This window comes from Galleria mellonella, unplaced genomic scaffold (genome assembly GCF_026898425.1).
Source record: "Galleria mellonella isolate WM207_F2 unplaced genomic scaffold, CSIRO_AGI_GalMel_v1 utg93, whole genome shotgun sequence".
Classification (NCBI taxonomy): domain Eukaryota; kingdom Metazoa; phylum Arthropoda; class Insecta; order Lepidoptera; family Pyralidae; genus Galleria; species Galleria mellonella.
The window spans coordinates 161085-187142 of record NW_026442176.1 but is presented as its reverse complement, the minus strand read 5'-3'; the positions used below and the strand labels follow the sequence as shown (position 1 = coordinate 187142).

The following is a 26058-nucleotide window of genomic DNA, read 5'->3' as shown; positions in this document are numbered from 1 at the left end:
CTGTCAGAAACAAGGACAGAAAGTTATAGATTATGCAATCTATAGGCTTGATTATAAAGATATCCGTAAACGAATATTTTTTTTCTTTTTAGTTGCATAACGTTAATAATAGTGTACTAATCTTCAAATCATTAATTTATATTGATTTATTAAATTTCATTTGATAAGTCAAAAATGCCATTTGACTCCAAATAAAGTATAAATAATATAAACTATCCATAGTTTATTAGAAATCAGTGCATTTAATCATTTAGCGATGAAGAAATAATAATGTTATAAATACATTTTTGGACAAATATTAAAATAAGAATTGTTTTCTTGTTGTACTTATATATATTTATATTAATTGATTACCCTATATTATTACATTGTTATCTGTTTTATAAAAAAATCTTCTTAATATCGTAAAAAAATCTTCTTAGTATAGTCTCTTATATATCATATAATCATAAATTCTCTTTCCTGGTTACATTAATATAATGAACAAAAAAAGGACAAGATGTGTTATCAGTTACTTTTTTCTCAATTTATATTGTATAATTCTTCCTAAACCGTACTTCCGTACCGTACATCATACTTTTATTATTTAATTGTTAACACAAATAGATTTAATTATCATATCAAATAGATTTAATTATCATATCAATTATTCCAGTCGTTAATTGACCACTATTGGACATAGACCTCCCCCATGGAGGATTGCTAGAAGTTGCCATGCTTGGTAGACAGGTTGGCAAGAGCAGACGGTAAACGTTCAAACCGATAACGTATGTTAACCGATAACTTATTATATAGTTCAATAACTACCCGACTGCATTGCGTCAAGTTTCATCTTCACGGTAGTAACAAATAATGTAGATGATCCATCAACCTGTCTATATCCTAAACTTAATATATGTACTACGTATCAAAATTTAAAATTGTAGATCAATATTTATACAATATTGTGTCAATTATTTAACCAGAATAAGTACATTTCATTATTTTATATAAGTTTATTGAAGTATTCAATTTTAAAAAGTAAATTGAATTTTTTCAAGTAACTATTTTTTAACCGTAGTTTAAAGTGACTTACTGGCAGTTTCCTTAACCTCAATGTGATCTTTAAACATAGTCTCTCTAGTCAAGCGGGTTTTTTATTTTTTTTATCCTAAACTTAATATATATTATATTCTCACTAAATTCAGTACTACGTATCAAAATTTAAAATATATATTCGTAGCAAGACGCAGTCATTATATTAGAAGATATCCTAACGGTGATCAGTTGCTGGTTCGTTACACCGATGCCAGTACCTAAGCCTTGCCATTGGTTACCGCGTGTGGCATAATCCGTGGCTTTCGCATGCGTCTGCGCGGTACTTATTTTACCAAAGGTTTGCCCGGCGCGACTTCGCTGCGTCAGTCGATTCCGTTTTACCTCCGTTTTACGCACGCGTGCATATACTCTCTTTTCCCATGTTCTCGCCTGTACCTTAATACCTAAACAATTTGTATTGTTAATTGTGTACCTCAACATTCTTCTTGTGTGTGGCAATATATACTGTGGCAACTACTTATGCCTTTTAAATTGCTATACCGACTAGCTTGCCCACTATATCTGGCGCCCAACGTGTGTGGTACGAAATAACACTATATGAATAACATATTTTATCCTATAAAAAAATAAGAAATTGTTTTACTAATGAATATATCTAACATAATAATGAATACAAAGCTGTTTATTGAATAAAAAAATACAAAATCGCATCATCTAACTTATACGTTACTGCGTTGAGGATTTAACTCAATGTAATACAGTTGGATAATTCTAACGAAATAGTTAACGTTAGGAGTAACGCAACGTAGTAGCCTATTATGAATTGAAAAAAATAGCAACTGATGATGTATCTTTCGTACCTTTTTTATTAATTATATTTGCATAAGAAGAAAGGAGGCAATCATATGATTTACAGTTTTTATTTCATCATTTCTTCCATGTAATTCCTTGTTCTTAGTTTTAATAAAAATAATTTATTTGGCAGAAACATAGATAATATGATGTTACAATTTGTTTTTTAATGTTCAGTATGTTTCGCCATAATTATTAGTATGCAAATGTTTATATGTAGTATTTATCAAACAATGAATCCGTTACATTATAATTGTAATATTATTAACATTTATTAAATTCTAATATCGTGCTTTAAGAATAATATAATAAGTCTGTAATTTTAGATGTCGTAGGGGCTCCTAAAATTATCCTTTTTACTTTACAAATCTCTTGTTAGAAGTAATTTTGATTACGCTTTCTTTTGTTAATTATTTCTTAGTAATGGTGCATGTTAACTAAAGAAATTAATTTGACCTCAGTTTCGAATACCTAAAACTCAAATTTCCTTCATTAACCCACTCTATGTTTTTGAATAAAACTATTGTCAATGATTTGAATTTACGAGATGAATATAAATTATTACAAATTAATATTTATACAAATACTTGTGTCAATATATTTAAATCCAGAATAAGTCCAAAATTAAAATCCTTAAATATAATAAATATATACAGGTATACAATATAGTTGAATTATTTATACATTTACGTACATTTCATTATTTTAAAAAGTAATTTATTGAATAAAAATTGTATTCAAGTAACTATTTTTTAACCGTAGTTTAAAGTGACTTACTGGCAGTTTCCTTATTGATTTTGGTATTGTTCTTACTTTTAAACACAGTCTCCCTAATCTGTGATTTTAAACTGTCAATCAATGTGATCTTTAAACATAGTCTCTCTAATCTGTGAATGTTATGGAGAATAATACTTACCTATCAATTTGTATATAGTGTCCTTACTTCATTATCTTATTAATTTTGTAATCATGTTATCGATATATCCAACCTTTACTAATTTTCTAAAAGCTCAATGTCCAAAGTGTTTCAGGTTTCAAAGGTATGGTAAGTAGTCTTAGAATAAATACCTACCTATGTAATTTTTATAAAATAATGCAATACATAACTCATAATGTTTGATTTCACTAGTTACTCGCAAAAGGTTTTATCGATGTACTGGTATAATACAAAATGAAAATAAATGGGAAGTAACTTTGGACCAGCGTCGTTTAAAAACACCGAATGGTCGTGTATTGTTGGTTAATAGCGAACCTCTCGCTCGTGCCATAGCAGCTGAATGGGATGCCCAAACAGATACAATAGCACAACCTACTATGCATTTGGTGAGTAAATACGTGAAAATTTGGAAAGATTTATGCTACTAGCTTGCAGTAGCAGACAACCTATCAGAAGTCCAGGGCAACAAAGTTGAATGAGGCCCTTAGCTACAAACTATTTTATTCAGTTCCCATGTGTATGTTTGTGTATTTATTTAGATAAAATTTTGCAAGTGAAATTTAAATTAAGCTTAAATAAACCTACATCAAATATGAAAATGAATAAGGAAAATGGAGGCATTTGGAGGCCACCTAAGACAAGAGGCCCAGAGCGAGCCACCCTATTCTCCCTCTTTTCATTAGTCTGCCACTGGTACCTTGATTAGGAGAGAGTAAGAATTTCCCTGCACTATGAAAGCAAAATATTTATAGCTGTTCCTTATTTAATAAGCCTTTTAAAAAAACTTTGTTTAAAACGTGAATATAAATACATATAATTATATTGTATGTTAATATATACTCATAACTTTTAATAATTGTTACTCAAATATTATTAATTATTGAGACAGCTAAAACTTTAGTGTTAATTAGTAGGTGTTGAATATTTTTAAATGATATTTATGAAATTTTTATGAAAATGTCTGATGTTGTCAGTGTGAAAAAAAAATTACTTAGTTTTTATGTAGTGTTAACTACCATTCTGATGAAATCATGTGCATAACTAGTGTTACAATAATTGTTTAATACAACAGTGTGTATTAAATTTTACACTTTTACACTACATCTTTTATTTTTATCATATCATAGTTTACCTAAACAATCATGTTAATTGATATTTTTATATAGTTAAACTATAAAACAACAATATTTGTTAAAAAACAGCAAAAATTTAAAATTGTCACTAGCACTGTATCTAATTATTATTATTTTTCAGACAACTTTATGTAACACTGCATTAGATAATCCTGGAAAACTGACAGTGCATGATATTGCTAATTATTTATTGGATTATTTTCCAACAGACACACTTCTCTTCCATTCAGAGGTATGTTTAATTTACTGACATCAATCAAACTCATCTATCCATACAATGTGTTATAATCTCAGCAATTATTTGTCCTTTTGTACTCAGCTAACAAAATTTAGTCACAAATAATCAAATGGAAATTGTTCTAGGAAGAAGAGTTGAGAGCACTTCAAGAAAAAAAATGGATTCCTGTACTAGAATGGTTTCAAAAGAGATTTGGAGTTAAACTAGAAATTTCCAAGGGTTTGGAGCCTCCACCTGTTACAACAGAGACTCGAGCTGTGCTTGCTAGACATTTCCTTTCATATGACTTTACAGCACTCAATGGTATATTTGTACATCGTATAAATACATACATATAAATGTAATTTTTTTATACCACTGAGGTGGCAAACAAGCATATGGCCTATTTGAAGGAAAGTGTTTACCTTCCTATGAATGTCTGTAATACCAAGGGCATTATTTGCATGTTTCAACTCTAAAGAAACCTCTTTATTCCTTTTTTTGAAGAACTCATGCTGTAGTCTCTTGGAAAAACCTCAACAGGGAGATCATCAACTTATCTGTCTCAACATCTCTGAAACTGGTGTGCATTGCCATTCAAGCTCTGAGGTGTGGGCGTATACTCTGTCGATGGTGAGCTCTATCATGGTAGAAAGTGATTGTGGGCATCATATTAAACCATTCCTCTGAGTATAGTTCTTTGTACAAGGGATATAATTTGCATAGTGAGGCAAAATTTCTCCTAAGACTTAAGACTAAGGGTTTGATACCGCTTGTAAACCTGGGATTTAGAATATATCAAATGTTTGATAGATTCAATTGTCATTGCATGTCACATCTATATTCAAAACCAATATAAATGATATTGGATTCAACCATGCTTGGTTTTTGTTGCAACAAATGTTGAATTCGAAATTAATTTTGTTCCGGAAAGGGCTATAATTTCATAAATTTCAGAAATCTTTCCTTTAATGTTTAGGAGTTCTTAGATAATGTAACTACTATATTAATTTTAACATTCTTTTATGAATAAGAAAAGAAAGCTATTCTTGACTATTGTTTTATTTTTATACAAATGAAATCTCTAATTTTACTTTATATGCAATCTGGCTCCACATGTAGATTCAGATCTATTTTTTTCTCTGCTGCAACTAGTAGCTAAGTAGCTAGTTATCTTGTTACTGCTAACTCGCACATCTAGTCCATGCTGAAGTGTACGGGTATAATATTTCGTATTTTTTATTAAACAGCTATATGTTTTGGAGTAGAAGCACTTAAGTCGCCGTTATTAATGTTGGCTTGTATAGAACGACATTTGGAACCAAAAGAAGCAGTGCTACTTGCTCGTTTAGAAGAGGAGTTTCAGGTTAGTATAATAAATAAGTAATTACAAAAAATATATCTGTGCTTCTAGTGAAAAAGAGTATCATAGTTCAAAATAGCTATTACTTAGGAGAAGCAAATAAATTTTATAATTTAAAATTTGGTGCTTTTGTTCCATAATAAAAGAAAAGAAGGTGCAGGTTTGTAACAATCATTGTAGTATTTTACTGCTTTATTTTATACTACCTTTTATCCGCTGCTTTGCTCGTGTTAATATTGATTTTATTCAACAATTTCGAATGTTGGTATAGGTAGAGATAAAATACAAAAAGAGAAAAATCGTTAATAACATAAACAGTCATACAGAGGCTTCGATAGTAAAAACTGCATATAGTCGCAATAGTATATTGGTCAAAAATTATATCTCTATACACAGACCCTGCAAACAAACTATATATTAGATATTATCTGCTACAATCAACATGCCTGGTTGCTACTTTTGAAATAACTCATCATGATCGTTACCGAAACGATCTCCATCTAACCTAGGTACTTTGATCAAGCTAGACAATTTGTTTGCCTTCATTTATTTATTTTTATTATAATTTTTTGTTGTTGTACATTTAACTCTTATTTGAAAAAAAAGCAAAAGCTGTGATTTTTGCTTTGATTGGTGTTTTGGGGGGCTCATAAATTTATTTTTTCTATGTAACGAACGCGGCCTAGCACTCTACACCATAAGACGATGCTCTCAGATTAGCAGTATTAGTAGTGTAATAAAACTAATCGCGATTAAACAAAGGGCGACGGACAGAAATTGATCCCCGTTAAATTATATCTTTCAGCCCACTCCCTCTTTAGTCATTTTATTTATCCTGCCCGGCCGGCGCTTTACATCTGTATTATGTCGGGTATAAACTTGAGGTCGATTTGGTGCGTCTTATTGTTCTACATTTTACTGTTATTAGGATAAAATATATTTTATATGAAGATTGTATTAAATATCCTTTTTGTTTATAACAGTTGATACGATGGGGTCGTGTACCATGGGCCCACGAGTTAAACCAAGCGGAGTTGAGCTCGCGTGTTGCTGCTGCGCTGCTCGTTGTACAATGTTCTACTGAAAAACATTCCACAACTGTAAAGACTCCAGCACGCGAACAAGCCATGAATTGAAGATCAATATATATTTATTAATTTAGCAGTTCAATCTACGACCTCTTTGATTGTGGTTAATAAGGCATCATTATTTACTAGGCACTAGATAGACTGTTATTAAATTACCTAGATTAGAAAAATCTTTTATTTGCTCCCTATATAATATAATAAATTGTACAAATTATTTAAACTAAGATTTATTAGTTAGACATATTCAGAGGATGTTGTATTTCATCTAATAAATCAATAGGTACATTCTAACCATAGTTCAAGTAATAGTACTAAAGTATTCTGGCAGTACTACTCAACATCTAGAGGGAACCATTTGATTACATTTATATATTGTGCCACGATTATCAATTCACAATCAATCAATCATATTTGCCACGATTCAAGACGTTTTGTTGTGGAACACACTCTTAAGTATTTTGATTCAGCCAGAATTATTGAAAATTGCTCATGGATTAAAACCATTTCATTTTTGTTTTTTTTTTTTTTATACAACTTAGAATGACAAACTCTAGGTAATTTCGATACCTATCACTCCTCTTGCTTTTGAAAGTTGCAGTTTGGTAAGTTTAGGCATAAACTCTCATAATTAGATTCCAAATATGAATTTACTGTCAAACTCCCAAAGAGGCAAACTTAGTATTTTTTTTAGATTTATAATTATATAATTTAACTGTTTTATAAGAACAGGGTTACCATGCCATTTTCACCCATCAAAAAACTACTTATATATCTATATCCCGCGGTTTTGCCCGCGTAACTCGGTATATAAAGTGTGTTTAGTTTGAATATAACGTATCTAAATCCAACCGGCTGTTAAGTGTTATTAAATTACAAACATCTTTACAAACTTTCACGTTATTAGTAGAGGGTTTTTTTAATCTGTGAAAGCAGGTCAGTTGGCCGATCATGACGAATTTAACAAGATAGTTTCCAGGAGGAATTACGTGAAGGTCGACTTGATAGGACATATTGCTAGCAATGGGGCTTTTAGATTCCCATTACTAACATTCTTCATTCATTCATTTAACTTTCCTCCCTTGTTCTTAGTAGAGGTTCTTTTTTTAATGGGCGAGAATGGAAAATTAACCCCATCTGCACTATCGGTATACGCGGGCGGGGCACCAGTGAGAGATGATAAGTGAGCATGAAGCAGGTTAATTAACCCATCATAACGAATTCCACAATAATTAACTATGATAGTTTGTGGGGTATAAGTACGTATTGTCTTGATAGTTGTAAAATAATGTAGGTAAGTATTTGAATTAACAAAAAGTAATTTTAATGTACGAGTAGAATGCAAAATACTTACTAAATAGTAATTATATAGAATATTGAGGCCTTGGAATAACTGCTGTGTCTAAACAGTATATTATTGCTTTCTTGTTATACCTACATATGACTATTTAGTCCACTAACAAAGAAACATTGTCTGCTTCAGTAAATGACGTCTACTAACAATATAATTCAACTGTGACCAAATAATATGTATACACGAATAGAAATTTTTAAAAATTTGATAGTGACGATTTTATCAAAATAACGTGTATAAAGTAAATAACTGAAGTACCACATACAAAAGGCAGGAAGAGAGGTCGGACACAGAGGAATGAAATGAAAATAGCAAAATGGAGTCGCGAAGTTCCGCTAAATATAGATGGGCGGGCGGAGTGCAGGCGCCGACATCGTCGCCACAGTGTTTGCGCGCGACCTCGCTTTGTTTGACGCGAGCTAGATTATTCATTATGAAAACCATTTTTAAATAGCTTATTTACTTCAAAGTATTAACATGTTTGCATTTCTTGACCCAGTCCGTGGTTGTCGTAATTGTAAAGTTTAAACAGTGAATTTTCTTTTGGAACCATAGCCTATTTACGACATGAGTAAATGCGCGAATTGAGGCTCAATGTCCTAGATTTGGATGTCACTTTTGCAGCCGCGCCTTTATTTTTCACTATGTAAGTGCTTTTGTTTGTTATTATAATTCATTTTTATTATTATTTAATAACGAAACTTATTTTTAAACCTAACATTTGTTAGTTGGGAAAATAAATAATCGTCCTTAGGTATTTTGACAATTTTGTTCTTTTTTATGATGACCATGTCAAGCGGTAATTTGTCACTACGTAGTTTGTTACTTCTCATCAAAGTTTTCGGTACTTGAAAAGTTTTTAATCGATCCAAAAACAAAACGGCAAAAAATATATCTAAATAGTACCTAATTTTGACACGTTTTCAGAGGTGATGAGCGGCGAGGCTGAAACGGAGGCACCACGCCCTCGTCCACTTTCTGGAGGACTTTGGACATTTCTTTCGTGGCTTCGCCGTGACGAACACAGCTCGTCTAGCGAGAGTTTATCTAGTGCTGGTTCTGACCGAACTGCCGCTAGTTTCGCATTTCTTGCACCAGCGCATTATTGTATTACTACATCACCCATTATTCTTCCACCATCTGGACCACCTACTGATTCTTATAAAAAAAGAGTACGCGAAATAAATAAAAGACGACAGAACGATCGAGATTTAACTTTACATCGTAAGTACGGACTTCACAGAGGTGAAGGTAATAGCAGTTACGACGCTTTCAGTTTACCACCACCACGTCGATTCGTTTTGAATAATAGTGAAACACAAGATCGAGACCGGAGAGCAACAAGTGAATTGTTGCAACGGCGTGCTGCTTATGTTCCCGGCAAGCGACGTGCACCAGCACCTCCAGTGCGTGCATCATCAGTTACCGTTTCATCATTGACGCGACGCCCAACACGAAAGCGTCCAGCGCCACAACCACCTACGAAATTGATAGAAAGGTCTAAACAAAATTGCAATAATAATATACAAATGAATTCACAAACTGTACATAATGAAAACACATTATCATGTGATAATTCGATGGATTGTAAATCGGAAAAATATATAAAGAAAGGTACAAATTCTAAAGAAAATAAAATAAAACAAGAAAAAGGCTTTTTGAAACAAATATTTGATAATAAAAAAAGAAATTCTGCGATAGATGTTTCTGCTATAAAAATACTACCAAATATCAGTGAACTAGACAAACAAGCTGCTGAAATAATAGAATCGTCTAAAAGAAATATTTTAAAAGGTAATAAGAATCTCGCCATTACCAGACTTATTAAGGATTATCACAATTCGGCTCCGAATATTTGGTTATGTAAAACATGTTCCAGACAGCATGATAAATCTGTAACTATTTGTCCACATTGTTTCTCGAAACAGAACAGCGAATTTAGTATTAACAAAAATAAAAATGATACAATTTATACTCAAACTGAAAATCAAATCGAACCAATAAATACAGCTTCGAATAGTCGATTAAGCGGAAGTGATGAAAAACAGAAACTAAGAGAAATGTTGAAAGAAATGAAGGATTCTCTTCCCAAAAGGCCTAAACATGATACTAATAATGAATTAAATAATACTAATATTTGTACCAAGAGTAACCTTCGAAAAACAGTAGATGAATCCTCCTTATCCAAAGGTAATGTCTTATTTATAGAAGCTCCCACACTTCGTATAGGATCCTCATTACTCGAACAAAATAATGCTTCTTATAAACCATTGAACCAAAGTTTATCGCGTCCCATAAATCAAAACGAAAAAAATAACGTGGAACAATCTGGTGCAAAATCACTAACTCCAGGTCAAATTGAAGTAACCGTTGCTAAAGCTTCTGCTTCTTCACACAGTGTTGCAATAGATAATGATAAAGACTCAAAAGTGAAAGGTCATCTTCACAACGTTAACGGTTATAGACCTGATAGCCTTAATACACCTTTACGAATTTCATCATTATTAAATCCAGTTTATATTCCAAAATGTAGCGATAATTCAAAGGAACAGTTACAAAAAAATATATTAGACGAAAATTGTTTACTCAACTCACATTTAAAAAATACACCGAAAATCAAGGAAAACGCAAAAACAGAAAATAGTGAAATATCGACTAATTTGTTGAGTTCTACAACATCATCAACATCAATTTCATCGAATGAAAAATCTATATCCAAAGATACGACTTCAAAAATTAATAGAATATCGATGAATCTACCAAGTTCAAATGCACCTTCTACCTCATCTTCTTCTAATCAGAAATTGGCGTCTAATTATGAAAAATCTGTTAAAAGCAAAGAAAAAAACTTTGTAAAAATAGATATTGCTAAAGAAAATAATACTCAAAATAAATTGCAAACCAAAATTAAGTCAATACAGGCAGAAGAGAAAGAGTTATCCGAAATGCAACTTAATGAAACTAGTTTTTCAAAAGACAATCCCGTTTTATTGAATAATGAAACGTCATCGACCTCTAATATAGACAAAATAAACCAGCACATTAGGCGAAGAGATTTAGTAAATCAACTTGAACAATCTATTGCTAAAGGCGATGAACATGCAGCAGCCCAGGCTGCTATAAAACTAGCTCAATTACGACTTTCGTGTTCAGTATTGTCTTTTACATCACAAATTCTTGGTGAAGCATCGACATCATTGGCTACAAATGTTGTGAGTGATACAAAAATAGATAATAAACCTTGCGAATTAAAGGTTAAAGCATCTACCACTCAACCTTTATCTAAATCAATAAACTCTGGAACCCAAACATCAGTATCTGCAGGATCAAAAGGAAATATAATTAATGTACAAAAGTCAATTAATAAAAATAATTATGAATTAATATCGCCAGAAAAAGATAAAGTTTCCTCACCTCTTGACAATAAATTTCATATACAATCCCAAAAAAATAATAATGAAGCATCAACTTCTAAGAAAGTTGGGACTGAACCGAGTGAGAAAGGTGGAGATAATATTGTCTCGTGAGTATTTTATATTTTAAACATTTTATGTGATATTTCATAATAATATAACTTGTTTATGTTTTATAAAAGACGGGAATTAACGCGATTTATCGATAGCTAAATGTAAATTATAATAATTTACTTGAATTATTTCGACGTTTCGACCAAGCTACACCAGCTGTGATCATGAGTAGACTGATGTAACACAGTCGTGTCTCCCCTTCCGAGGCAGAAGCTTTTTCTATCCACTCGCTACATCAGTCTACTCGTAACCAAGGTAGACCAGTGTAACTTCGTCAAAACGTCCAGATAATTTAGGTAAATTATCATAGTTTACCTAAGAGGATCGCATTTATTCTCATCTCATAAAAAACATCACAATTTTAATTTTGGCTTGATAAAATGTTTTCAAAAAACATTCACTGAAGTTATTTAAAATTTTTTTGGAGGAAATATAATACGATACCCATATCGCCCATCGTATTTATTAATCATTTAGGCGACGGTTGTTACTTTCCATTATCATCAAGTTCACTGCGATTTTCATTTCAGTATAATAAAATTTAGTTCGAATAGGTTTATCAATTTCAATTACACATTTCGGAGATACCTATAGATGGCGAGTGGATTAAATATCGAACGGTTTAATATATATTTTAATTTATCGATAATGGTAACATTGGTAACAAACTATATTAATAAGAATGGTGGAACACACTAGTTCAAGCCTTAAACGATAACGAGGCTTAAACTCTAGTATGCTCGGCGATCTATGGACTTGACCAAATGTCTCTAAGTGCCCCATCCCATACCTTAAATACTCTGATGGTGATAGACTTAAATAATCATATTAAGTAAGGACTCCGTTTAACATTATGTTTTTAAAAATTGTTAATAAATTTTATTTCAGAATATCAATATTGATCGAAGACAAAGAAACGGCTCGTGGTCCTGTACAGTTACGTATTAATCGAGAAGCTCGCTTGGGTCACTTACGACGCCACGTGGAAGTGTCACTAGGAATTGCCAGTCGGCTACAGCGTTGGATTATTGGTCGAACACTCTGCACGGAGGACGATACACTTCTCAACTCTCTGGCGGGTCCCAATCTTAATGCGCCATTTTATCTATACTTAGTTGAATATGGTAAGTAAATTTAAATATTACTTATCATTCCATACAGGCAAACGCAGTGTAGGACGACCTCCCCCCTAACAAGACGGAGCGGCGACCTTAAATGTTGAATCGAAATCAAAATGAATCGTTTCTTATGGCAGTCTATGAGGTTTTTTTAAGGGTGATAATGAAATAGCAACCCCGATTGCATTATATATACACTGGCGGGTCACCCGCATTGTTAACAATAGACCCCTGCAGGTCCTTCGTCACGATAGGTCAACTGACCTGCCTTATCATCTCATGCCTCATCTTCACTTATTGTTACTGATTGGCAATCCGCTAGTATATACCAATAAAGACAGAGTTACAATTCTATTTTCATCATTAAAAAGAAAAAAAACTACGCAACAAATTTTGACACGAATATCACTTACATATTTAGATACGTTTTATATGAATATTTTATATAAATATATTAATTATAATTCCCATAAAAGACCTATTAAACCTTTTCTAGCCGATACATTGGAACAGCAAGTTTGAATTTGTATCTAGTGTTAATATTATTAAGATTGCTGTTTTTAGGAAACATTTGAAGCTTCCTGCGTATATACAAAATGTTTGTATATATGCATTGTGAAGCTACTGTGAGAAAATTTGCTTCTTAAAATTTTTCTCTTAATGTTTCACGACTTCCCATAGAATAAATTGCGCGTCCCCAGTGCCATTCCATAAAATAATTACATACAGAAGATATACACGTAAAAAAGAAATCTACTCTTGGCCACATATACCAGTACCAACATATTAGGGGGAAATGGATTGTTAGTAATGGGGTCTAACAGTCCCATTGCTATTAATGTACCCTATCAGATCGACTTCCACGTGATTCCCCCTGGAAATCATCGTGGTTAATTCTCATGGAATCTTTCACATTTTTTTTTTCATTGGGCAACTGACCTGCTTTAATTCTCAGCTATCATCTCTCACTAGTGCCCCGCCAGCGTATACCGTTTAACAGTAGGTATTTAACTATTTAAATAACAGTCATTTGTAATCTCCATTACAATAGTTCCCCAGTATCTGATCAGAAATAATTGTTTTAGGAATCGAGACGAATACTGGTGCAGATCCTAGACGAGTAGCGCCACAAAACAGCGAAAGTGACGATAGTAAGAACAAGACCGGCAATGTGTACACAGAGTTGGTACAGTTAGAACGGCAAGCTCTTGTTCCAAATACAGAATCTTTTCAGTGCCAAATATGTATGGAAGAATGTTTGGCCGGTAGAGGAGCCGTGTTACGGGAATGTGTACATACATTCTGTCGGGATTGTTTAGCCGATCTAATACGGCATTGTGAAGAGCCTGCTGTTTCGTGTCCCGCTATGGGTTGCCCTGGAACTTTACATGAACGTGAAATCCGTGCCCTTGTACCGCTCGATGAATATGAGCGATGGTTGGCACGAGGATTAGCCGCAGCCGAAAGCAGAACACGGAACGCATTTCATTGCCGTACTCGTGATTGTACAGGTTGGGCTTTTTGTGAACCCGGTGTGAGGAAATTTCCTTGTCCAGTATGCAAGAGCAATAACTGTGTACCGTGTCAAGTAAGCATTTATCTTTATATTCACATTTAAATTTAAAACATTCCGCTGTAAAATTTAGCCGTTTCAAGATTATATTGTAATTCGACATTATTGCTACATAGGATATAAAAAAAATTAAGGTCTTAAATGTAAGAGTTTAAAACATCTCATATTTTTTTTTTAAGAATAATAGAAACCAAAACATTTATAAGAATTTTTGTCTGTTTCTATGTTATTCACGTAATATGTCATGAAAACTGCTACATCAAATTACTTGCGGTTTCAATAGTTGTGTTCCTGAAGATAGGTAATTTAGAAGTAATCTATTCCATTGTTTCAAAATTTATTCGTACAAAATCTAGTATTCATTACTTATATAGAAATTCCGTGTCACATGTGTGACCTACGTGTGTGCACCTAACGTGAGAAAATAGTGTTGTTTGCTTCAAATTAATAGATAATTTTTATAAGTGATGGTAAGAGGCAAAACATTATTGACCGGGTTAGCTAATTATACTAGGTAAATATATAGTCACCTATGTAAATGTGATTTAGTATTCGTGCTCTCTATCACGTCCTAAAATGTTGACTGAGAGACAATGTTCTTAACATGAAGTCCACCTTGTACATTTTTTTTTATTGTATCAATCGTTAACTGCCAACTGCTGAATATAGCCTCCCCTATAAGGAGAGGGGGCAGTATTTGCCATGCTTGGTAGGTAGGTTGGCAACCTCAGTTTGGCTTTTGGTGATGTTTTAAGAGGGACGCTGCTGCCCTATTGCATATACTATGTTGTATATTCATATTGTCTACTAATGATTTAAATGAAATGTACTAGTATCTTCATAAGTTACGTAAACAAAAATAATGTATTGAAATCAATCCTATTTACTTACAGGCTATACATGAGGGCGAAACGTGTGAGCAGTATCGCAATAAATTGCAACAAGCTGTAAATGGAAATGAATCAAGACAAACAGATGAAGGAACTCGGGCTTTACTAGATACCTTAATATCCCGTGGAGAAGCACTAGAATGTCCAGAGTGCAGTGCCATTATTACTAAGAAATGGGGATGCGATTGGGTAAAATGCTCTGCTTGCAAAACTGAGATTTGTTGGGTAACCCGTGGCCGCCGTTGGGGTCCCGGTGGTAAAGGAGATACCAGTGGTGGCTGCCGCTGCGGTATTGATGGCAAAAGATGCCATCCATCGTGTGGCTATTGTCATTAGTTATTTAATTATTTTGTAAACTTTATAGGCAATTGTTTAATGTGTTCATATTATATAATTTTATAATAAAATCTATGATAATAAACTTATTTATTTTCGTTCGAATCCGAATTGAGTAGGTATTAAAGTTAGAATACGATCTGTTTTGACAGATTACCTACTTAGAAGTTATGGGTCCTTTGCTAAATCGACTGAATTGACCGCCAAGCTAATTTTATAAAGTTGTATTTCTACAACTGAATCCAACTGAGAATTAAATCCAATATCTTTTTCTATAAATAAATCCTAATGCGTATTGGAGAAAAATTGCATTCATATAGATACACGTTTGGTAGAATCAGTCTCTCTTATTTCCATTAACTATATTCAGAAAGCTGCAATGTTGATTAAGAATATATAGATTTACGCCATAATATGGATGACATTTCGTTATCTCGGTATGGTAAAATATTATACTGGTCTACAATTAAAAAGTATTTGAAATAATTTTAACTAATTTCGGATTTTTTACCCATGCTGAATACAAGTTGACAAGTACCTAAGTCATTTATTAGTTTTTGCAATACTTGATATTTTACGAATTTGATGATTCTACCATCATTGAACTTAATAATGTTGATATTTACTTGGAATCAAATGTTAAAAATAATTTTAAGGCTTTGTTATGTTTTTTTTATGCAACTTAGAATGGCAAATTAGCTGACGGCCCACCTGATGGAAAGTGTTAATCGTCGCCTATAGACGTGAGCAGTACCATGGACATAATAGAGTGTACTGTTTCGCGCATGATACTCCTCATGTGTTGCCATTCCTGAGAACTGGTGTTATTCCTCTGTACCCTGTAAATTTATGTATTATGTATTAATGATACAAGTTTTAAAAGTGAAATAATAGATACATTCTATAGCAAAATAGTCTCGAAAATGTGTGAATAACCCCGTTAATTTTTATTACATTTGTGCTGAAGTCATATTTAGTACACAAAGATGTTATATAGTCTACAATAAAAAACTATTACTATTTTCACGATAAAATATAACATAGTACAATTAAAGCTGGGTTCCATATTTCTGCTGTAATCTGTGGGTTACAAGTTCAAAAATTGTCTAAATTGCAAAAAAGTATTCTTTCATTTTGCAGTAGCGAAAATCGACAAATCACGTAATTGTTACTTCTGCATGACAACTTATGTATTTGAAAAAGGTAAGCGTTTCTAAAAGAATGCCATAGTATATCCAAATCTACCAACGAACTATCCTATGCCGCACAGCATCTTCACCCAATTCCGAATCGTCTTAATATTGGTACCTAATTACGAAGATGAAATTACACTTACTTCACCATCAATTTCTTGAATGTCATATGTCTTTGAAAATCCACTATCTACATTTTCATTTAGACTTCTTTGCGCATAATTGCGGGGCTTACAACAATTCCATCGCAAACATGGAATACGGTATCATATAATGGTAAGTTGGTGGATTATTGTTGGACTATTTATCGAGATGTTACAGAAGCATCATACACGAGGGCAGCGAAAAAAAAATGTCGCATAATTCTGACAATGAATAGAAAAACTATATGCTTTCTATTAATTTTACAAAAGTCGCGTAATTTTATTTTCTAGATGGATACAACTTTTAATATATATATACATACATACATATCTGTCACGCCTGTCTCCCATTAGGGTAGGCAGAAACAATAGAACGCCAAATGCTTCGATTAATTAATTATTTCGCTTTTAATATATATTAATTATATATTCAGTATGTGGAAACTAATAAGATAAGATGTTTTACATGAAGTTTACTTTTTTACTCAAAATTTGTATAGTAGAAATAGTACAAAATTGTCATGAATGGAATGCGTTTCATCCAGAACGGAACTTTAACATACAGAATACACGCATTGTTTCTTACGTGATATTTTACCAGACTGATAACAAATCGTGATTAATATTATAGTGTAAGAATGGCCTTATATGACGCCTTCTAGTTTGAAACCAAATTTAACAGAGCTTGTACCACGGAATAACTGATAGTTTTTTTCTTTTTTTGTAAATACAAACATTCATATATAGAAAACACCCAGATTAATTAGATTAGATTGAAAGAAAAATAAGACACACAGTCAAATATTTATATTGTATTTTTTTATGGATGACAATGAAATAGTGAGCCCGTCTGCGCTATTGGTATACATTGGCTGGGCACCGGACTGGTATGAAGGCAGGTCAGTTGGCCCATCGTGATGAATTTAACAATTATTAACGACGATAGTTTCCAGGGGGAACCGCGTGGAGGTCGACCTAATAGGGTATATTCCTAACAAGGCGACAGTTTGACTCCATTACTATCAATCCATTTTCCCCCTAATATATATATATATATATATATATTTACACTATGTACTATGCATATGAAGATTGAAATTTATTTTAATACAAGCTCATAGAAGATAAACAAGCTGTCCAACATGAACAGTAACAACTCTTAACAGAATGCACATCCCATATTACCTTACATGATTCGCCATTCTGGAAGGATATTATTATGCTTTTATAAAATGAAATTCATTTATTTTACTAGAATGTACGTAATTTTAAGATGAAAGAGGTTTACATTTTTCATATAAATTCTGCCTCATTGTTTCCGTATCCTGCAATTTTACTGCCATGTGAAAGCACTTCACCTACTCTTCAAAACAAAACAGCTATTCAAATGCTTCATAGCAGTAACACAATCGGGATAAAAGGTACCCAAGCAGACGACTTTTGTACAAACTATGGTAAAAACAGCTGGTAAAGTACGAGTTGGACTCGCACAACGAGGGTTCTGTACAGAATCACCGAGTTTTTTTTTTTTGTAAAATAACTATGAATTAATAGTTCTCGAACTTTTTTTTTTTTACTTGTGCTAAATGACATTGCTTCTTGCCAAATTCCATGATTCTAGGTCAACGGGAAGTACCCGAAGAAGAAGTAGGTTTCATTCCCTTTGCTAATGTCAAAACATGCGATATACATGAACGTAAATGGACATATCTTTTAATTGCGTCGATTTAGAAGCTTAATTTTTTTACTGCTTTAAGAGATTACAGACCTGAGTATATGATATTAATTTCAACTTGATACCTTCACGCGTTCCTAAGAAAAAGGGTCTTGAGAGACAGACGAACAACAAAGTTATCCTATAAGGGTTCCATTTTTTCCTTTGGAGGTATGGAAACCTAAATAATTGAAAACATTGGGAATAATTCTGAAGCACCATATCTATTGTTATTCATTAAAAAAAAACCTCTCTGCTATTTCCAGTCTCTAAGAAAACTGGATCCTTTGAGTAGATTGTAACTAGAATGATATATTTACAGTAAAATCAAGTCATATTTAAGATTACGTTTATTATTACTATATGTGAAAAAATATGCAACATACAAATATTTGAATATCCAGTCTCTTCTGGAAGTATTGGAACATATAAAATGCTTTTTAAATTACAATTATAATACGAATTTCAGCTTTCTACATGATGGGCCCTATATACAATGTTAATTTAGCTACTGATTGAATAGTACTTAGTGGTAAGTAATCAAATTATGTAAAAATTATCACTGAATCACTTTCTAAATTAGTAACAAAACAAAATATTTCATCAATAATTTTTTTTTATTGTGCTGTTGGGCATGTCAGACATTGTTTTCAGATGTATTAGTTTTTTGGTTTTGAAACAGACTACACATAACACATAAAATTTTAACAATAATGAAGGGTTTAATGGTATAACTAATAGCAATTTGTTTATTTGCATATTGCAATGTGGAGATACATTCATGCCAATTTTGCAGTAAATACACATGCATAGATACTAATATTAACACATTCATTCAATCAGACATTTTTTTCACACTTTTTATACAATATCTAAAATAGTCCATTTTAGAAGGGTTTTTCTTTATAGAACTTAGAATGGCAAACAAGCTGACAGCCCACCTGATGGAAAGTGGCAACTGTCGTCTATAGACACAGACACCATGGAAATAACAGAGTATACCCTTTTGCCCATGATACCCCCCATGCGTTGCTATTCCTGAGGACTCAGGTGTTATTCCTCTATACCCAGTAAATTCACGCCTTATCCCACCCTTCAAACCAAAACACAGCCATGCAAATACAACTGCTTCACGGTTGAAACACAAATGGGACAGAGGTACCCAAGCAATCAACTTTTGTACAAAGTCTCCCTCTGCATAAAATGCACATTATTACTATTATTGTAATGTGCAACTGAGGTTGTCGTTTCTTGGTGACTTAATGCCTAAATCAATTATTATTTAGCATATACATAGTAATTAATTTGAATAAAAAAGGAGATACCTTGGCTTTTTTATCCTAATCAATATGTTCTGGACATGCAAAATGTCACAGGTAATACATTATATATAGTGATACTTTAATATACTTGACAGCTGGGAGTGCTTTCTACCAAATAATTGTCAAACACTCATCATATCATACTTACTTGACTTCATTTAGATCTTTAATTAGGGACAAATAATTTCAGGAAATCCCTGATGTCCTATTGACTTGCAGGACTTACATCTATCAAAACTCTTAAATTGACAAAGTCAAACAGCTTACAAAATATGTCACAGACTTTACTGAAAATAATCTTAAAACTATTCCACATTATGATAATTAAAACTCGAATTATTTGTTAAAATTAATAGCGACGCATTCCAGGCGGCCCTCGTCCTCCAGGCCCACCGCGACCCATACCTGGTGGAGCACCCATCATCCCTGGTGGTGGCCCACCCATCATAGGGCCTCCGCGCATTTGTGGTGGTGCTGACAACTGACCTCTTGATCCCGGAGCCATGTGTTGTTGAGATGGTCCACCAACACCTCTTGCAGGGCCTTGCAAGCCAGGTGGAGCGCCTCCAGGCCCAGATCCACGTCCAGCAGCTCTTCCGCCTCCAGGGCCACCCATGGCTCCAGGAAGTGGTACGCGAGGTAATCCTTCTTCTGGGGGTGGTGGCCCTTCAATAGTAAGAGAAACAATATTCTCTCCACGAAGTAGAACAAATCCAAGGGTCCGCTTTTCTTCCCTATCTGCAGTTTTACTATTTTTGGATTTAATTTTTCTAAATTCTTCGCAATCTCCTAATATCAAATTCATATGCTTGTCGAATGCTTTAAAAGTTCCAATAAAAGTACGAGAGTCTTGTAATATTACTCGTACTCTATAATTTATGTGTTGTTGCATTTTATTATTCTTTCCAATCGTCTGTAAATAACAACATATTATTAATACAATACAATGATAATTAGGTGAGAATTAGTAAAAAGATATATTCCAAAAATTTTCAAATATAGATTCACCGGTACCGGTAGAGTAAAACATTAAAATTATAATTTATTACACAATTTGTTGACCACATACTACAAAAGAAATATATACGTACCATTTTTGAAATAGGATTATTACTTATTATTTGGATAAAATTATAAAAATCACTTGAAGCGGGAATATGTCATATACACAAAACAAGACAGATGAAAAGCTCTAAACAAATATGGATGCTCTTAGTGTTGCCACCTCGGCATACAGTTAGAAAGTATGTTAGACAGACCAGAAAAAAAAAACAACGTACTATCCTTAGTCTATGTTGGTACTATCCTTATTCCTTATAACAGCAAACATCACGTCAAAAAATTTGCGAACGATTACTAATTGTCAATAAAATTCTTTTATGTATCAAGATTATTTAACTCTAAAGATTATAACTGAAGAAGAGGGAAAATATAGTTTTCAGTAATATACAAGGTTATTTGTAGTTTAGTGGCAAAATATAGAATTAATTTATTACAGTAATTTAGACACTAAATTGCTATGTAAAAACAACATCAACATTCACTACCTAATTGTTACATAAATATTCATTTTAATAGGGTCAATTCTGAGCCGCTATTTTTTAATCTTTAGATTATGAAGTGCATATATGTTAGAGCAAAATAGTCAATAGGACATTAAGTAGAACAAATATGGTCGATGCTGATTTGGTCCAAGTTTTTGGAATTCTTTGTTCTTAGAATTTGGAAGAGGTATGAACATAGATTTCAGAATAAAATAAATAGAACGCATCATCTATATAATATGTTGCTCGTTATATTTATAACATTGTTAATGCATTAGAGAGTGATAGACATATAAAAACACATCTGCCTTTTGAATAGTCCGTAAAAGTAAAATTATTCAAGTTATATCTAACTTGATTTTATCGGCCGTATAACCCTATCAAATTCGGATACAACCTGTTCGCATACTTTCTGCTTTTATTTAGTTATGTAAAATTTGTTATGGACATATTAAAGCTAAGTCTTTGCCTACTACGAATTGAGAAAAATGTTACTGATAGTATATTTCTCGTCTTCTTTTTGCTAATAATATTAGCATAAGAAGAAATAAGGTAATCAAATGATTTACTGTTTTTATTTAATCGTCTATGGTATTCCCAAAGGTTGTTCCTTGTTCTTAGGATATTACCCACAGATTTGTTATAAGTCTGTGGTATGAACCTAAAAACAAGGAATGTATGAACCAAAAATTTCGAATATGATTAGATATGAACCTTGTTGTATGAACAAAATAATTTTTGAGTGCATAGATATCTAAATGGCCGCTTATCTGTCATATGACAGATGTCAACTTTACTTACACCTTGAATCATGTGTTAAGATAGGTAGCAATTACTTGTTCTGTGTAGGATAAGGTTTAAGAACAAGGAAGTACGTAGAAGGAATGATAAAATAAAAACTGTAAACCATATGGTTGCCTCCTTTTTTCTTATGGAAATATAATTAGTAAAAAGAGGACGAAAGATACACCATCAGTTGCTATTCTTGTTAATTCATAGCAGACAAGTAGTGTAAAGAAAATGTTTGATATGTCAATTACTTGTCAATGACAAATTTTAGATTGCTAGATTATATATTCAACACAATTCATGTAGAAAATATGCAAGCAGGTTTTATCTGAATTTGGTGGGGTTATACGGCCGTATAACATTTTCTGTACACTAGCCTGCTATGAATTGTAAATTTTTTCACTTCTATGTAATTCCTGTTCTTAGTAGAATGCTACTTATACTCTTTGGTACTTATGTACTAACCACAAACATGAAATGCAATCATAAAAAACGAGACGAAAAAGGCATTACATTTGTGTTCGTTAGATCTAATCGTGAGCATGAAATAGTGCTTTACCATGCACATTCTATCGTTACTTAAATTACCGACACTGAAAGTTCATTTATTGCAATTGATATTAATAATAGTGTATTTTAATTGAATGAAAAATAAGGAGAAGGTTCTCAATTCAGTTATATTTTTTTATTCTGTTATCTCAAAACGACGTCATTTGTAAACCAATTTGGAAATTTCATTTTTATTTGAAAGGATATATAGTCCTATAAAATTTTTATTTAAAACGGTTTAATAATTTACTTTTTAATTTAAATTACTAGTTTTGTTACGATCAATGTATGAATACATTGTCATTCTTAAAAACTTATGTGTAATAGTTACATAATTTGTTATATTTTTAACCAGTAGAAGATTTTATTCAAAAGTTATCTTCTTGGGTAAATCTGTTTCATTGGTGTTTCTGCGTTAGGCAATTGTGTTTGCATGGCTGTATTTCGGTTTGAAGGATGGGATATGGCACGGCAGTGAAATTACAGGGTACAGAGGCATGACACTTTAGTCTTCGCATGAAAGGTATCTTGGGTGATAGAGTATACCCTGTTATACCCATAGTACTGGTCATATTCATAAGCGACGATTACAGGTAGGCCGTCAGCTTGTTTGTCATTCTAAGTTGCATAAAAAAAATATCTGTAAATTTCTCATAATGTTTCTTATGGTTTTTTTTTTTTTTCCATTTAAAGTCTATGTATATTATTTGTATATTATTATTTGTTTTAAAATTATACGGCGACCTTCGGCGGATCTTATTCAGACCATTTGTCTGTATTAGCTGTTTTACTTCTTGGTCAACCTACCCTTCCACCCTGTAATATTTTGTTTTTATGTCTATGATCAGTCTAATATTTTTTGTTAAAATTTTTATAACCAATTATTACAGCTGCATATGTAACGGCCTGTTGCTTTTGTCAATTTGTTGTATCGTTACCATCAATAAGATGCCACTGATATTTATTGGTAATCTCTAAGGAATTTGTGGATATTCATGTATTTGTTAATATTTGTTGTATATAAAAAAATATATATAATTATATTATACCAAAAAATTATTTAAAAAAAATTAATTTGTATATTTGATGCTTCAGATATTACTTAGTTTAAATGTGTTAATTTTCTCTGTCGATATATATTCGATATGTAAAATATATAGACAGAGCCAAGATTTTGTCAGCTAATTGTCAAATTTTTGCTTTGTTTGTTATTTGACTGATTGCTTACAAAATCAATATCTGAGGAACTGTATACAACTTGTACATTTCAAATATGGGTCCGATGTCAGAATTAATCTTTTTTTTTTTGTTATTTGATCATATGCATTTAAAATCAATATTTGAATATCTGTACATATTTTAAATATGGATTCGGTGTCAGAATTAATCGAAATGACCGGTACTTTTATTTTATTTATTATCCGATTGATTGTTTCTAAAATCGATATGTGAATATCAGTGAACACTTTAAATCCGCAGTCACAATTAATAAAAAATGCCACTTCAAATATGGATTTGATGTCAAAATTAATCAAAATGGCTGTTATTTTTATTTAAATTGAATTAAGAAATTAAACAATTTTTTTTTTATATTTAGTTAACTTAATTACAAGTAATTAACTCATATTTTCCATTTCCATACGTAGGTAATTCCAAAAGCTTGCATAAATTTAAAATGGATTCTATATAAATTTTTACTAAAATCAATACAAAGAATCTGAGATTGTAATTCTAAAATATTCGTATTCAAAGAAATCAGTTAAGTAAAAAGTATTTAAAATGTCCGTTACTTTTAGTGACATTAACTATTCATATTTATAATATACATGGACCCACAAATATCGTTTCTCATCCTTCAGTTCAAAATTTTACTATTTTTTAAAGCAATATGAAAGAATTATGAAGTACCATCTACTGCATTGTTATTCTCTATCTACGCATTATTCTTAATAAATAAATAAGTAATATAATTAAATATATAAATATAGTTAAATATTATTTAATCCTAATAATAGTTTAAGTTGTTGTAACTTACCTTCACCTATTTACCTTAGTCTAAAGTAATAATTTCTAATTTGGTAACACTGTCGCTGTATGAAATGTTGACCCATTTTTTTAAGCATTTGTATGGAAACACTCCATCTATATAATCTAAGATTTATATAAAAGATTGGTATGCGAATTCCCGTTAAAAAGTCACTTTTTAAAATATAAATATTTTTTGGCATATTATAGTATTTTTCGACCCGGCACAATATTTTCAATTATTGTTTAATGCGCCAAAGAGAATTTGCATTACTCATCTGTCAAAAAGGTTAGATTTAAAATTGTAATAGAGTAAAATAAAGGAACTAAACATAGATACTTGTTTTATTCTCCATGTTCTTCATAAAAACATTATGATGCAGCTTTTTTTTATGGCAACTGTCGATATCGATATATTAGATGGTGGCATATATAGATAGCAGTACAACACTACGGATATAAATTTTTTTGTATTGTTATTTCAGAAAGGTAACATGCGTTTTAAATTTTTTCCAGCTTTCATTGATATAAAACCGGTGTCCAATCTTATATCGTAGTGATTACTTGCTCTGTTTTTGAGTACTTCATAATATACATATTATTAATTTTTTTGGTAATAAAATTTTTTACACTTTTTTTTATACCTATACAAAGGTTTTCCTTACCCCTACCCTCCAGTAATATAGGTATCTAAATATCTACGTATGTCCTAATATTGATGGAATAGGTCTAAATTTGTATTGTTTTTCGATTTATTTTATTATAAGTACCTACCTTATATCAAAGATATACTTATATAAAAAATAAGAAGTAGTTATATCTATACCTATCTTAGACAGGTTGTGATAATTTCTTTTTCAGTATAATTTCGATATGTAAATATTAATTTCACTTGAACCTAGCTCATGTTGTGAAAAGTTTCCTAAAGAGTCAACAATCCTCTCACAGGCCCAGCAGATTGATTAACTGATATGATTAATTTATACCTAGGTTTCTACCTCAGTAATTGTAGACATCTATTGTCATCATCATCATTTCAGCCATTATCCGTCCACTGCTGGACATAAGCCTCCCCCATAAACTGCCATAAAGAACGGTCCTGAGCCACCTGCGTCCACTGACTCCCTGCAAAGCATTTCAGGTCATCATTCCATCTAATGGGGGGTCATCTTACACTGCGTTTATCCGTACGTGGTCGTTACTCAAGAACCTTTCTTCCCCATCGGTTGTCGGTTCTTCGAGCTATGTGACCAGCCCATTGCCACTTCACCTTATTTATCCTTCGGGCTATTTCGTTTATTTTGGTTCTTTTGCGAATATCCTCATTTCGGATTCAATTACGCAAAGAGACTCCGA

At 32.1% G+C, this 26058-nt stretch overlaps 3 protein-coding genes across 3 annotated transcripts; 2 read left to right on the top strand and 1 right to left on the bottom strand.

Moving 5' to 3' along the window:
* The first annotated feature begins 2773 nt into the window (after positions 1-2773).
* LOC113516896 (ATP synthase mitochondrial F1 complex assembly factor 2) lies at positions 2774-6798 on the top strand. The gene is made up of 6 exons (XM_026901391.3): positions 2774-2935; positions 3020-3213; positions 4082-4192; positions 4324-4501; positions 5428-5543; positions 6524-6798. Exons 1-6 carry the CDS (start codon positions 2860-2862, stop codon positions 6674-6676), a joined length of 828 nt encoding a protein of 275 aa, XP_026757192.2. The 5' UTR covers positions 2774-2859; the 3' UTR covers positions 6677-6798.
* Positions 6799-8019: 1221 nt separating this feature from the next.
* Positions 8020-15486, top strand: LOC113517020 (uncharacterized). The gene is made up of 5 exons (XM_026901536.3): positions 8020-8625; positions 8907-11502; positions 12395-12630; positions 13710-14212; positions 15091-15486. Exons 2-5 carry the CDS (start codon positions 8912-8914, stop codon positions 15421-15423), a joined length of 3663 nt encoding a protein of 1220 aa, XP_026757337.2. The 5' UTR covers positions 8020-8625; positions 8907-8911; the 3' UTR covers positions 15424-15486.
* Positions 15487-19379: 3893 nt separating this feature from the next.
* On the bottom strand, positions 19380-21045 carry LOC113516957 (small nuclear ribonucleoprotein-associated protein B). The gene is made up of 2 exons (XM_026901466.3): positions 20887-21045; positions 19380-20708 (listed from the first exon to the last, which is right to left on the bottom strand). The coding sequence occupies exons 1-2, from the start codon at positions 20887-20889 to the stop codon at positions 20145-20147; spliced, it is 567 nt and encodes a 188-aa protein (XP_026757267.1). The 5' UTR covers positions 20890-21045; the 3' UTR covers positions 19380-20144.
* Between the last annotated feature and the right edge of the window lie 5013 nt (positions 21046-26058).

Bases quoted from the DNA above. Each gene is read 5' to 3' on its own strand.
- LOC113516896 (XM_026901391.3), top strand. From the start codon at position 2,860: ATGTTATCGATATATCCAACCTTTACTAATTTTCTAAAAGCTCAATGT. The intron at 4,502-5,427 runs GTATATTTGTAC...TTTATTAAACAG, and splicing joins TGACTTTACAGCACTCAATG to CTATATGTTTTGGAGTAGAA. The intron at 5,544-6,523 runs GTTAGTATAATA...TGTTTATAACAG, and splicing joins GTTTAGAAGAGGAGTTTCAG to TTGATACGATGGGGTCGTGT.
- LOC113517020 (XM_026901536.3), top strand. From the start codon at position 8,912: ATGAGCGGCGAGGCTGAAACGGAGGCACCACGCCCTCGTCCACTTTCT. The intron at 11,503-12,394 runs GTGAGTATTTTA...ATTTTATTTCAG, and splicing joins GGTGGAGATAATATTGTCTC to AATATCAATATTGATCGAAG. The intron at 14,213-15,090 runs GTAAGCATTTAT...ATTTACTTACAG, and splicing joins ATAACTGTGTACCGTGTCAA to GCTATACATGAGGGCGAAAC.